This window comes from Mustela nivalis (genome assembly GCF_964662115.1).
Source record: "Mustela nivalis genome assembly, chromosome: 10".
NCBI classification, from domain to species: Eukaryota; Metazoa; Chordata; class Mammalia; order Carnivora; family Mustelidae; genus Mustela; species Mustela nivalis.
Window position 1 is genome coordinate 19,473,875 of NC_139029.1, and position 11,369 is coordinate 19,485,243.

Here is an 11,369-nt window from a genome sequence, read left to right on the forward strand (position 1 = left end):
GCTCAGGTCATGATCCCAGGGTCCTGGGATCGAGCCCCACATCGGGCTCTCTGCTTGGCAGGGAGCCTGCTTCCTCCTCTCTCTCTCTGCCTGCCTCTCTGCCTACTTGTGATCTCTGTCTGTCAAATAAATAAATAAAATAAAATAAAATAAAAAGAAAAAAAAAGAAATGAGTCCTTAGGTGATTTTCATATTATGTCTCAGTGCAATCATGGTGAATTTGAACTACTTTTATGATGGTATTAGTCATGGTGCCCAGGAAGATTCAAATCCTTTCCTCCATGGTCTTACATGGTCTCTGGGAGAACAGGGATGAAGAACAGAGCAAGGCAAGGCAAACAAATATTTTATTCCTCATTAAGACTCAGTCTGTTGGGCATCTGCCTTTGGCTCAGGTCATGATCCCAGGGTCCACAAGCAGGCTCCCTGCCATTTAGGATTTTTATGGAGGCTTCATTATGTAGACACGATTGATTAAATCATTGGCTCTGGATGGTTGATTCAGCCTCCAGCCCTCTGATAACAAGGTTGGTTCCCCTGGCAACCAGCCCCCATCCTGAGGGGTTGTTCTTTAAGCTCTGGTGTGGTTGAAAGGAGTTTGTTATAAGTAACAAAAGCTAATTTTCTCTCTTCACCACTTAGGAAATTTCGAGCATTTTAGGAGCTCTAGTCTAGGAATGGGATGAAGACTAAATATATCTTTCTTATTATAAATCACAGTTTCACACTCATGTTATAACCAAGCTAAGCTATTTGTCCTTTAACTCAATTAACTTTTTGTTTATTTGGCTTTTCTTTTGCTTTAAGGTACAACTCAAGTCTTGCTGCTTCTGAAGCCTTCCTCTGCACACCTTCGTATACCATTTACTAGTCACTTCCTCTGTAATGACTTTTCTTATTTATCTTGCTATATGCTCATCCCACCCCCGTTAGCTAGTAAGCCTTTTTGTATCCACAGCAACTAGCAGACTGTCCCAACTACAGAAGACTCTTAGCAAGTAACTAAGGTTTTGATGTGCTGGAAGAACTAGTCTTGCCAAGCTATGATTCGGAAGTCATGGCTTCTAAGGCATTGTTTCGTTTCTTTTCTTTTGTTTTTTTTCCAAAGATTTTATTTATTTATTTGACAGACAGAGATCACAAGCAGGCAGAGAGGCAGGCAGAGAGAGAGGAGGAAGCAGGCTCCCTGCTCAGCAGAAAGCCTGATGCAGGGCTCGATCCCAGGACTCTGGGATCATGACCTGAGCTGAAGGCAGAGGCTTTAATCCACTGAGCCACCCAGGCGCCCCTCAAGGCATTGATTCTGACTGTAGTGTTCTGAGAGGCAGTGTATTGTAATCCAGAGAGCATGGGCTTCGGAGCTATTCTGGCTGTAATGCTTAGTTTCCTAATGGACCAGCTTTGTAACTGGACAGTTATATAACCTCTCTGAGCCTTATTATTCTCAAAGATACTTGACTTCATAGAGTAACTGAATGATTAATGTAAATATCAAAGAAGCATAGTAACATTATGAAAACATCATGAGGGGCACCTGGGCGGCTCAGTGGTTTAAGTCTCTGCCTTCAGCTCAGGTCATGATCCTAGGGTATTGGGATCCAGCCCCACATCGGGCTCTCTGCTCAGCAGGGAGCCTGCTTCCCTCTCTCTCTGCCTGCCTCTCTGCTTACTTGTGATCTCTGTCAAATAAATAAATAAAATCTTAAAAAAAAAAAAGGAAAACATCATGAACTTTTAATTCTCAGCTCTGCCACTTGCTAGCTTTGAGACCTTGGGACAAGTCATTAAACCTTCCTGAGCCCCACTTTTCTCTTCTGTACGATGGGGATGATACATGTCTCCTTGTGTTGTCATGAGAACCAACTAAATAATGATTAATCATAGCTGACACATGAAGTGCTTATTGCACAGTTCCAAGAACTTTACATATATCAACTTACTTAGTGCTTCTGTACTTTAATATGAGGTGGGTACTATCATTGTCCACATTTCAGAGGGAACAGACCAGAGGGGTTCTTTTTTTGTTCGTTTGTTTGTTTGTTTGTTTATTTGACAGAGATCACAAGTAGGCAGAAGGTAGGCAGAGAGAGAGGGGGAAGCAGGCTCCCCGATGAGCAGAGAGCCCAACGTGGGGCTCGATTCCAGGACCCTAGGATCATGACCTGAGCTGAAGGCAGAGGCTTAACCCACTGAGCCACCCAGGTGCCCCAGGCCAGAGGGGTTCCTAACCTACAATGGTACAATTAGACTGTGGAGGATTAACCTCACACAGCAAGACTATCCTCTCTAGCTGACTCTCAGGCTCCAAGAGTCTGTTTAATTACCTACTTGGTATAGTTCTTGGCACATAGTAGGCATTTAGTAGATATTAGTTAACTTTATTTTCATTTTCAGTTTACGGAGAAAGCATAATTTATAAGCCTTAGAAACACATGTGTTATGTTTACAGCCAAAATTTTAGCTAAGTAGAGGGATCGTCTAACACTATTGCTTTATGTTTGTTATTTTTTGTATTCCCTAGGCTGACATTTTGGATGTCAATCAAATATTTAAAGATTTGGCCATGATGATCCATGATCAAGGGGATCTAATTGGTATGTATCATTGATAGCATAAACCTCGAGGTGAGTTGATAGCAGTACTTGTGTGTGAACAAGTCAGTAAGACATATCTGAAGAAATTAGACATTTAAAAATTATTAAATTCTTTGTTTAGCCCCCTTTTTATATTGTCAAATGTAAAAACTGAAATGAGACCTCTGTGATTGCTCAGCTCCCTTGCCGTTAGCCTCCTGCTAAGTCTTTGGCTGTTGAGGGAAATAGCTGTTGGCTTCCCAGCTTTTATCTCCAGAAACTTAAATAATTTGGGGGATTAGTAACCTCTTTTTTTAAGCTTTTTATTTGGAAATGATTTAAAGTTTAGAAAGGTTGCAAAAACAAAAAGACTACAAGGAATTCCTTTGTAACCTTTACCCAGATTTACCTCTTGTTAACATTCTACCCCATTTGCTTTAGACTTGCTCCCTCTCTCTCTAAATATATGTGTGTATGCATAATTTTTTCTGACCCATTCATGGATAAGTTGCATACTTCACAGTGCTTTGCCGCTAAAATAGTTCAGTGCTTATTTCCAAAGAATAGAGCTATTGTCTTACCCAGTTAGTAACTTTTGATTCCATGGCTGGATAGTTGGAATGGTGGTAGTAAAACGAGGGCCAACATCATCAAGAGTGTGTTTAATTTGCAATCTTGAAACGTCTGATTTGGTAAAAACATCCACTGCCCTCCTTTTTTTTTTTTTTTTTTTTTTTTTGCAGATAGCATAGAAGCCAATGTGGAAAGCTCAGAGGTACACGTAGAGAGAGCAACTGACCAGTTACAGCGAGCTGCTTACTATCAGGTAAGAGCACGTACCCAGGAAAGTCACTGGGCTGCCGACTTCACGAGCCATCACAGCTCATTGACACACTGAGAACAGCTGCAGCTTTGGCTTAGGTTTAAGCTGGAGGCCGGTGTTCATAGTTGCTGTGGTGGTCCATTTGTAATATTTTCCTCTGTAGAGAAATCTACAAAAAGACATCAGTCTTTGAATAAACTTATACAGAAGGCTTTTGGCTACAAAGCTAACCCCATTAGCTGGCATGCTACCTAAATCTGGTATAAAGCTAATTTTATATTATGAATAGCTAAAATTTGTTTCAATTAGTATAGTAATAGGGACAAAGTAAGACTTTGTGGATACTTTATGTTGACTGTGGCCACAGAGGATGGACATAAAATCAGTTCTAACTACTATTTGTGAATAAAGAGGGGGTTCTCATTCTTCTAAGAATAAATGGGAGTTAATCGTTCTACTTTGTATGAAGTGATTTTTTTTACATATTAGCTGAAATGCTGGTTTTGTGACTTTTACCTGAGTCTTTATCTCAAGTGTACAAATACTGTAAATGAGGTCCTTTTCATTTCCTATCCATTTGGTGCTATATGATTTTTTAGGTGTAAACAGCATTTCAGTCATTTTCCATGTTCCTAGGATAGTTGTATTTTACCTGGAAATGTTCTTAAAGGAATTTGTGTTTAATAATAGTGTTTCCTTTTAAAAACTGAGTGATGATGTTAGTGTCAGACAGTAAAGGAAATATGAAGTAAATTATATGCATCTACTCAATATTATATGGGAATTAAAAGAGATGTTTATAATAACAACAATTTTATGCTAAAATAGTAAGTGAGAAAAATGTCAAACATCATACAGTGTGATCCCAATTCTGTCAGATAACAATATGCATAGATAAAATATCATGAGAAAATACAATAAAAATGTCAGCAATTTTGGGGCGCCTGGGTGGCTCAGTGGGTTAAAGCCTCTGCCTTCAGCTCAGGTCATGATCCCAGAGTCCTGGGATCGAGCCCCGCATGGGGCTCTCTGCTCCGCGGAGAACCTGCTTCCTCCTCTCTCTTCCTGCCTGCCTCTCTGCCTACTTGTGATCTGTCTGTCAAATAAATAAATAAAATCTTTAAAAAAAAAAAAAGTCAGCAATTTTATCTGTAGGTAATTATTTTCTTTGTATTTTTTAAGATGAACACAGAATTTTATAATTGGTATAAAACCTTTATTATACATATGCACAATGGGGTGCCTGGGTGGCTCAGTGGGTTAAAGCCTCTGCCTTTGGCTCAGGTCATGATCCTGGGGTCCTGGGATTGAACCTGACATCAGGCTCTCTGCCTACTTGTGATCTCTGTCTGTCAAATAAATAAATAAATAAAATCTTTAAAAAAAAAAAACATATGCACAAATAACTTATTTATTACAAATAATGCCTAGCAGCATAGGTATAAACAATCCCTTTGCAGAAATGTATTAGGGGATCTGGAATTAAAACTGGCACTACTGCCTCGTGCTGGTAACTTTTGAGATTTGGGGAAGATCTCTGAATATTCATGCGCCGATAGAGTTAATGCTGGATTATGAGGTGGCAGATTTATGAACCACTCTTGAAGTCTCAGATAGCAAAAATTTTACTTGTCTCATGAGTGTCTTCTTTATATATTTTTCTCCTCAGAAAAAATCTCGCAAGAAGATCTGTATCCTGGTGCTTGTCCTGTCTGTGATTATCGTAATCTTGGTACTTATTATCTGGCGAATTTATAAATGAAGTGATTGCCTCCGAGCCACCTTCTGCTGAGCTGTTTTCAAGGGCACCTGCTTCCTGGAGTCTTGCCAGAACAAACTGATCACAAGAAGAGAGCATACACCAGAATGTCCTGTAATAATTTAGTTAGAAAATAACTACTAACTAGTCCTTTGGAATTAGTGACCCGTGGAGACAGTATTTATCAACTTATGTATACATTTTATTGATTTCTCAAATTAGGAATTAATTTATGTGGATTTTGCTTTCTCTTGTATTCTGATTGCCCTTCATCTCCAAGTGTTTACTGAAAATTCCATTCTAGATATTCTTCTTTTGACAGGTGACACTACAGTCTTGTAATATTGTCATTTTATGTGTATACTGGATTCACCTTTTTCTAGCCACTGAGATAGAATTACTTTCTGACAGCCAGCACATTTGTCAGAAACCATATAATAAGCTGATACTTTTTGTTATTTAACATTTTAATTTGAATTTTGAAGAAGCCTATTCTCTATCTGCTTTGAAAGATTTTGGCAACGTATTTAACAAGAAAGTTAAAAAAAAGGCACATTAGATCCCAATTAAAAGTATCTATTTGAGCTGGCCAGTCGTCAAGGTACCCGTTAATGGGGTTTGAAGTTTACCTTATTATCTGCTAGTGTCAGCCATGGCCGTTCATCTGCACACACACTAAACCATCTTGTTCACTTTTTTAAGAGGTTAATTTAATTTAACATTATGCTCTCTGGGGTCCCTCTCCCCCTGTCTGTATAGAAAGGGAGAATTAGACAAAGCATGCTTTTGGAAAGCAAATAGGAACTGTTTGGAATGATCTAAACTTTTTGTTGTTGTTCACTTGTGGTTCTACATTCCTGGTGAATGATGAATATTGCTGTCAAAAGGCTGCCCCTTCCCCATAAGGGTTGCTGGGCATTTGATGGCAGGAAGATTTTAAAAGCTAGACTTGAAGTTGGTTTAAAATTTAGTTCTGTGAACCTGTGATAAAGCGAAGAAAAGGTTCATTTTTGTAAATACTGATGGTTTGGAATAGTGATGTTAGACTTATCCTAATTTATGAACAAGAGATTAATCTCCATGCATAGTTTTAGACAAAAAAAAAAGTTTCAATAAAAGATTGCTGTCTTGTAATAGAAATGTTGTCCACTTCCCTTTTTCACACAGGTCTAGAGCTGTTAAAGGGAATATAATTTCTGTCGGCTCACACATAAGTGTGAATTGGGCCAATGATTTCAGTTCATCCTTTAGTGAATTAGAGGACTGGGCTGCCCTGGATATATTTATGTTAATTTCTTCCACTCTGTTTAGTGTTAATCTCCTTTTTACCAAACTAATGTGAATAGTAGGGAAACAAGGGCCCAGATGCCCCAGTTTCTTTGTACTCTTGCACCATTCCACTCCTTAATATAAATAAACATTTTAAAAGCTTTTGTAGTAAGTTTTTATGAGTTAACTTGTGGTAGCTATTAGGTAATTTGCTATCCTGAGAAAAATTGAACCTGGCAAGAAGACTAGAGGTCAGTTGATTGGTTTGGGGGTGGAATAAAGGCTGCTGCTGCCCTCTCCTTGAAAAACAGGATGACACCCTATTGGGGTGTCACAGTGGCCCAAGCAGCAGCTTCGGGGTTCATTCCTTGGTTCCACAATCATGGCCCCTTCAGCTCCAAAATTACAGCTGGACTTAGATACATCATTTGTAACATTTCAGACAAAAAAATTCCTGATTGTGAAAAATGGTTTTCAGTTTGGGTTAAATGAAGCTATTCATAGTTCTGTTCTATAATACTGTGTAATCCAGCAGTGGTGGTGGTAATAGTGATTGTGGGTAGCAAATTTGACCTTGGCTTAGAATTCGAGTGGCCTGGAGTTTAGGGTAGTTGCCATGAGGTTCTGCTAGATGATCTTAATAAACCTGTTCACAGAATCCTTATCTGTGCTTTGTTTGTCTTTGGGGGCAAGGGAGCACCATGGTCTAGGACAGTGGTTTTTAACCATGGCTTCACATTAGAAACTAAAAAAAATACTGATACCTCAGTGCCCCGCCACAAGATTTTCATTCAGTTAGTCTGGAGTATAGACTGGGCATTTAAAAGCTCTAGATAATTCTCATGTATAACCATGGTTGAGAGCCATTAGTTTGGTCAAAAACCAGAGTGGAGCACAGAAGGCTGAAGAATCTTGGCTCTGCCATTAACTTGCCATAGGTATTTGGATAAGTCATTTAACCTATGGGCCCTAAGTTTTCCCAGTAACTCTCTTCTAGCTATAACATTTTTTTTTAAGATATTATTTATTTGTTTGACAGAGAGATCACAAGTAGGCTGAGAGGCAGGCAGAGAGAGATGGGGAGGCAGGCTCCCCTCCGAGCAGAAATCCTGATGCGGGGCTCAATCCCAGGTGGAGGCAGAGACTTAACCCACTGAGCCACCCAGGGACTTCTCTATAACATTTTCTGGTTATAAGGATCCACAGGGGTTTGGTCTGAGCATACGGATTCTGTTTGCCTTGATATTTCTTTCCTTTTCTCTTCCCCTTTTTCCTTCCTCTACAGAATGTTCTGGAAGCACTAAGCAGATCTACCATTCTTTTCAAGTAAATTAAAACTATAGTACTATATAGGGTAAAGTAGAAATGTCATTGTGGGCCTTTCCTCTGGGAATGTTCTAGAACAAGAATTTGTAGCTGCTAAACTGATACAGGGCAGGTTTTGTCTTACCTGCTAAGGGGTGGTGATACACACTGCCTTATACTATTGGGCAACAATATCAAATTGGAATTACCATTGCATCAGTGCAAAGTTAAACACCCTAAGCCGCCTCCATTCATTTTTTTAATTGAAGTATAACTGGCATACAGTATTACATAGTTTCAGGTATACAACATAGTGATTTGATATCTATATACAATATGAAATGGTCACCACAGAAGTCTTGTTACCATCTGTCACCAAATTTTTTACATTATTGATGATATTACCTATGCTGTTACATAATATCCCCATGAGTTATTTTATAACTGGAAGTCTGTACCTCTGAATCCCGTATTTTGCCTGCCGCCAACCCCTCCCCACTCTGGTAACCAGTAGTTTGTCTCCTGTATATAGGAGTCTGTTTCTGTTTTATTTTCTTTGTGCATTTGTTTTGTTTTCTAGATTCCATATAAGTGAAATCATATGGCACTTGTCTTTTCTGTCCTATTTTATCTAGCATAATACCCTCTAGGTCTATCTATGTTGTTGCAAATAACAGTATTTCTTTGTTTTTATGGCTGAGAAATATTATATATATATCCCATTTTCTTCATCTGTTCATCTATCTGGACACTTGGTTTGCTTCCATGCCTTGACTATTGTAAATAATGCAGTGAACATCGGAGTGCATACGTCTTTTTGAATTAGTATTTCCATTTTCTTCAGATAAATACCCAGAAGTGGGATTGCTGGATCATGTGGTAGTTCTATTTTTTTTTCTATTTTCAATTTTTCAAGGAAACTCCATACTGTTTTCCATAGAGGCTCTACCAATTTACATTTCACCAACAGTGCACAAGTGTTCCCATTTCTCCACATTCTCACCAACACTTGTTATTTCTTGTCTTTTTGATACTGGCCATTCTGACATCTGTGAGGTGCTATCTCACTGTGGTTTTGCTTTGTATTTTTCTGATGATGAGTGACATTGAGTTTCTTTTCATGTGTCTATTGGCCATCTGGATGTCTTGGAAAAATGTCTACTCAGGTCCTCTGCCAATTTTTTAGTTGAATTTTTGTATTGAGTTGTATGAGTTCTTTATATATTTTGGAAGTTAACTCCTTATTGGATATATCATTAGCAGATATCTTCTCTCATTCAGTAAGTTGCCTTTCCATTTTATTGATGGTTTCCTTCACTGAACAAAAGCCTTTTAGTTCGATATAGTGCCATTTGTTTATTTTTGCTTTTGTTGTCTTTGCCTGAAAAGACAGATCCAAAAAAACTATTGCTAAGGTCAATGTCAAAAAGCTTCCTGTTTTCTTCTAGGAGTTTTATGGTTTCAGGTCTTATATTTAAGTCCTTAACCACTTTGGCTTAGTGTGTGTGTGTGTGTATGTGTTTATAAATTTTTTAAAAGATTTTAAAATTTGGCAGACAGATCACAAGCAGGCAGAGAGGCAGGCAGAGAGAGAGAGAGAGGAGGAAGCAGGCTCCCTGCCGAGCAGAGAGCCCGATGCGGGACTCGATCCCAGGCTCCTGGGATCATGACCTGAGCCAAAGGCAGAGGCTTTAACCCACTGAGCCACCCAGGCGCCCCTAGTGTGTGTGTGTGTGTGTGTTTTTTTTTTTTTGTTTGTTTCTCAGAGTACACAGTCTGTAACTTAAAAGAGTGGTTCAGTTTCATTGTTTTGTATGTAGCTGTCCAGTTTTGCCTACATTTATTTTTTTTAATATTTTATTTATTTATTTGACAGAGATCACAAGTAGGCAGAGAGGCAGGCAGAGAAAGAGGAAGAAGCAGGTTCCCTGATGAGCAGAGAGCCCGACGTGGGGCTCGATCCCAGAACCCTGGGATCATGACCCAAGCAGAAGGCAGAGGCTTTAACCCACTGAGCCACCCAGGTGCCCCTTGCCTACATTTATTGAAGAGACTCTTTTCCCCTACTATATATTCTTGCCTCTTTTTGCCATAGATTGACCATATGAAAGTTAGTTTATCTTTGGGCTCTCTACTCTGTAACATTGATCCATGTGTCTATTTTTGTGCCAGTAACATACTATTTCACTTACTATAGCTTTGTAGTATAGTTTGGAATCTAGGAGTATATTTCCAACTTTGTTCTTTTTGTTTTAAAACTCCGTTCTTTTTTACGGGTGCCTGGCTGGCTCAGTTGGTGGACTGCGTGACTCTTGACCTTGGGCTCATGAGTTTGAGCCCCATACTGAGTGTAGAGATTACTTAAAAATAAAGTCTTTTAGAAAATCCAAACAACTTCATTCTTTTTTTTTCTTTTTTTAAGATTTTATTTATTTATTTGACACAGAGAGAGAGAGATCACAGTTAGGCAGAGAGGGAGGCAAAGAGGGAAGCAGGCTCCCCACTGAGCAGAGAGCCCAGATGAGCCCCGCTAAGCAGAGAGCCCTTACTGCTTCCAGAACATTCTGGCCCTATCCCAGGACACTGAGATCATGACCTGAACTAAAGGCAGAGGCTTAATCCACTGAGCCACCCAGGCGCCCCTCTTTTTTTTTTTTCTTTTTTTCCCCCTTCCTATTCAGAGGTTATCCTTAGTCACAGGAATGAAGCCTTTGCTTTTGATCGCTAAATGCAGACCAAAACCCAACTCAGATTTCATTCAATCCTATTTCCTCAGCTAGGAATCACCCGCTTCTCCCTGCTTTTCTAAACATGTTAAGTGTATCCCTAAATTTCATGGGATTTTTCAGTACTGTTTTTCAGTGCTATGAAATACAACTATTTTAGACTCTCCATTTAACCAGGGTATAGTGTGAAGGATTTTTATACCCAATCCCAGATCATACTCACAGGCCGTTTGAGTAATTCATTTTGATACTTATCCAAAATGGAATTTGATTGACAATGTGGCACTTGATTTTTAAGGGATAAACTTGAAATAATAGAATTTTTAATGCTGAACTCTGATTATGGACCGAGTTTTTACCAGTCCGTGATGAGAAAAATGATGTAATGGGCTTTTTATTTTTATTTGAGAGAGCACAAGCCAGGGTAACTGCAGTGGGAGACGGAGAAGCAGGCTGCTTGCTGAGTAGGGAGCCCAACACAGAGCTCCAGGGGATCATGACCTGAGCTGAAAGCAAAAGCTTAGCCAACTGAGCCACCCAGGTGCCCATGTAGTAGTAGGCTTTTTAAAGTACCATCTTTGAGTCTGAGATAATGACCTTCCACCTTTTATTTATTTATTTAAAAGATTTTATTTATTTATTTGACAGACAGAGATCACAAGTAGGCAGAGAGGCAGACAGAGAGAGAGGAAGGGAAGCAGGCTCCCCGCTGAGCAGAGAGTCTGATGCGGGGCTCGATCCCAGGACCCTGAGACCAGGACCTGAGCTGAAGGCAGAGGCTTAACCCACTGAGCCACCCAGGCGCCCCACCACCTTTTTTTTTTTTTTTTTAAAAAGATTTTATTCATTTATTTGACAGAAAGAAAAATCATAAGTAGGTAGAGAGAGGGGCAGGGAAGCAGGCTCCCCACTGA

General features: G+C 39.4%; 2 protein-coding genes and 1 long non-coding RNA gene across 5 annotated transcripts in view; 2 read left to right on the plus strand and 1 right to left on the minus strand.

Moving 5' to 3' along the window:
- STX12 (syntaxin 12) overlaps nt 1-7,082 on the plus strand; it is a 37,501-nt gene extending 30,419 nt beyond the window's left edge. The window contains exons 7-9 of the mRNA XM_082684920.1: nt 2,522-2,594; nt 3,317-3,399; nt 5,066-7,082. Of these exons, the coding sequence (XP_082541046.1) occupies nt 2,522-2,594; nt 3,317-3,399; nt 5,066-5,158 (249 nt within the window). The 3' untranslated portion in view covers nt 5,159-7,082. The remainder of the gene's footprint in view (nt 1-2,521; nt 2,595-3,316; nt 3,400-5,065) is intronic.
- LOC309841656 overlaps nt 1-11,369 on the plus strand; it is a 963,915-nt gene that overhangs the window by 917,358 nt on the left and 35,188 nt on the right. The window lies entirely within an intron of this gene.
- Nucleotides 1-11,369, minus strand: part of WASF2 (WASP family member 2) — a 937,387-nt gene that overhangs the window by 223,546 nt on the left and 702,472 nt on the right. The window lies entirely within an intron of this gene.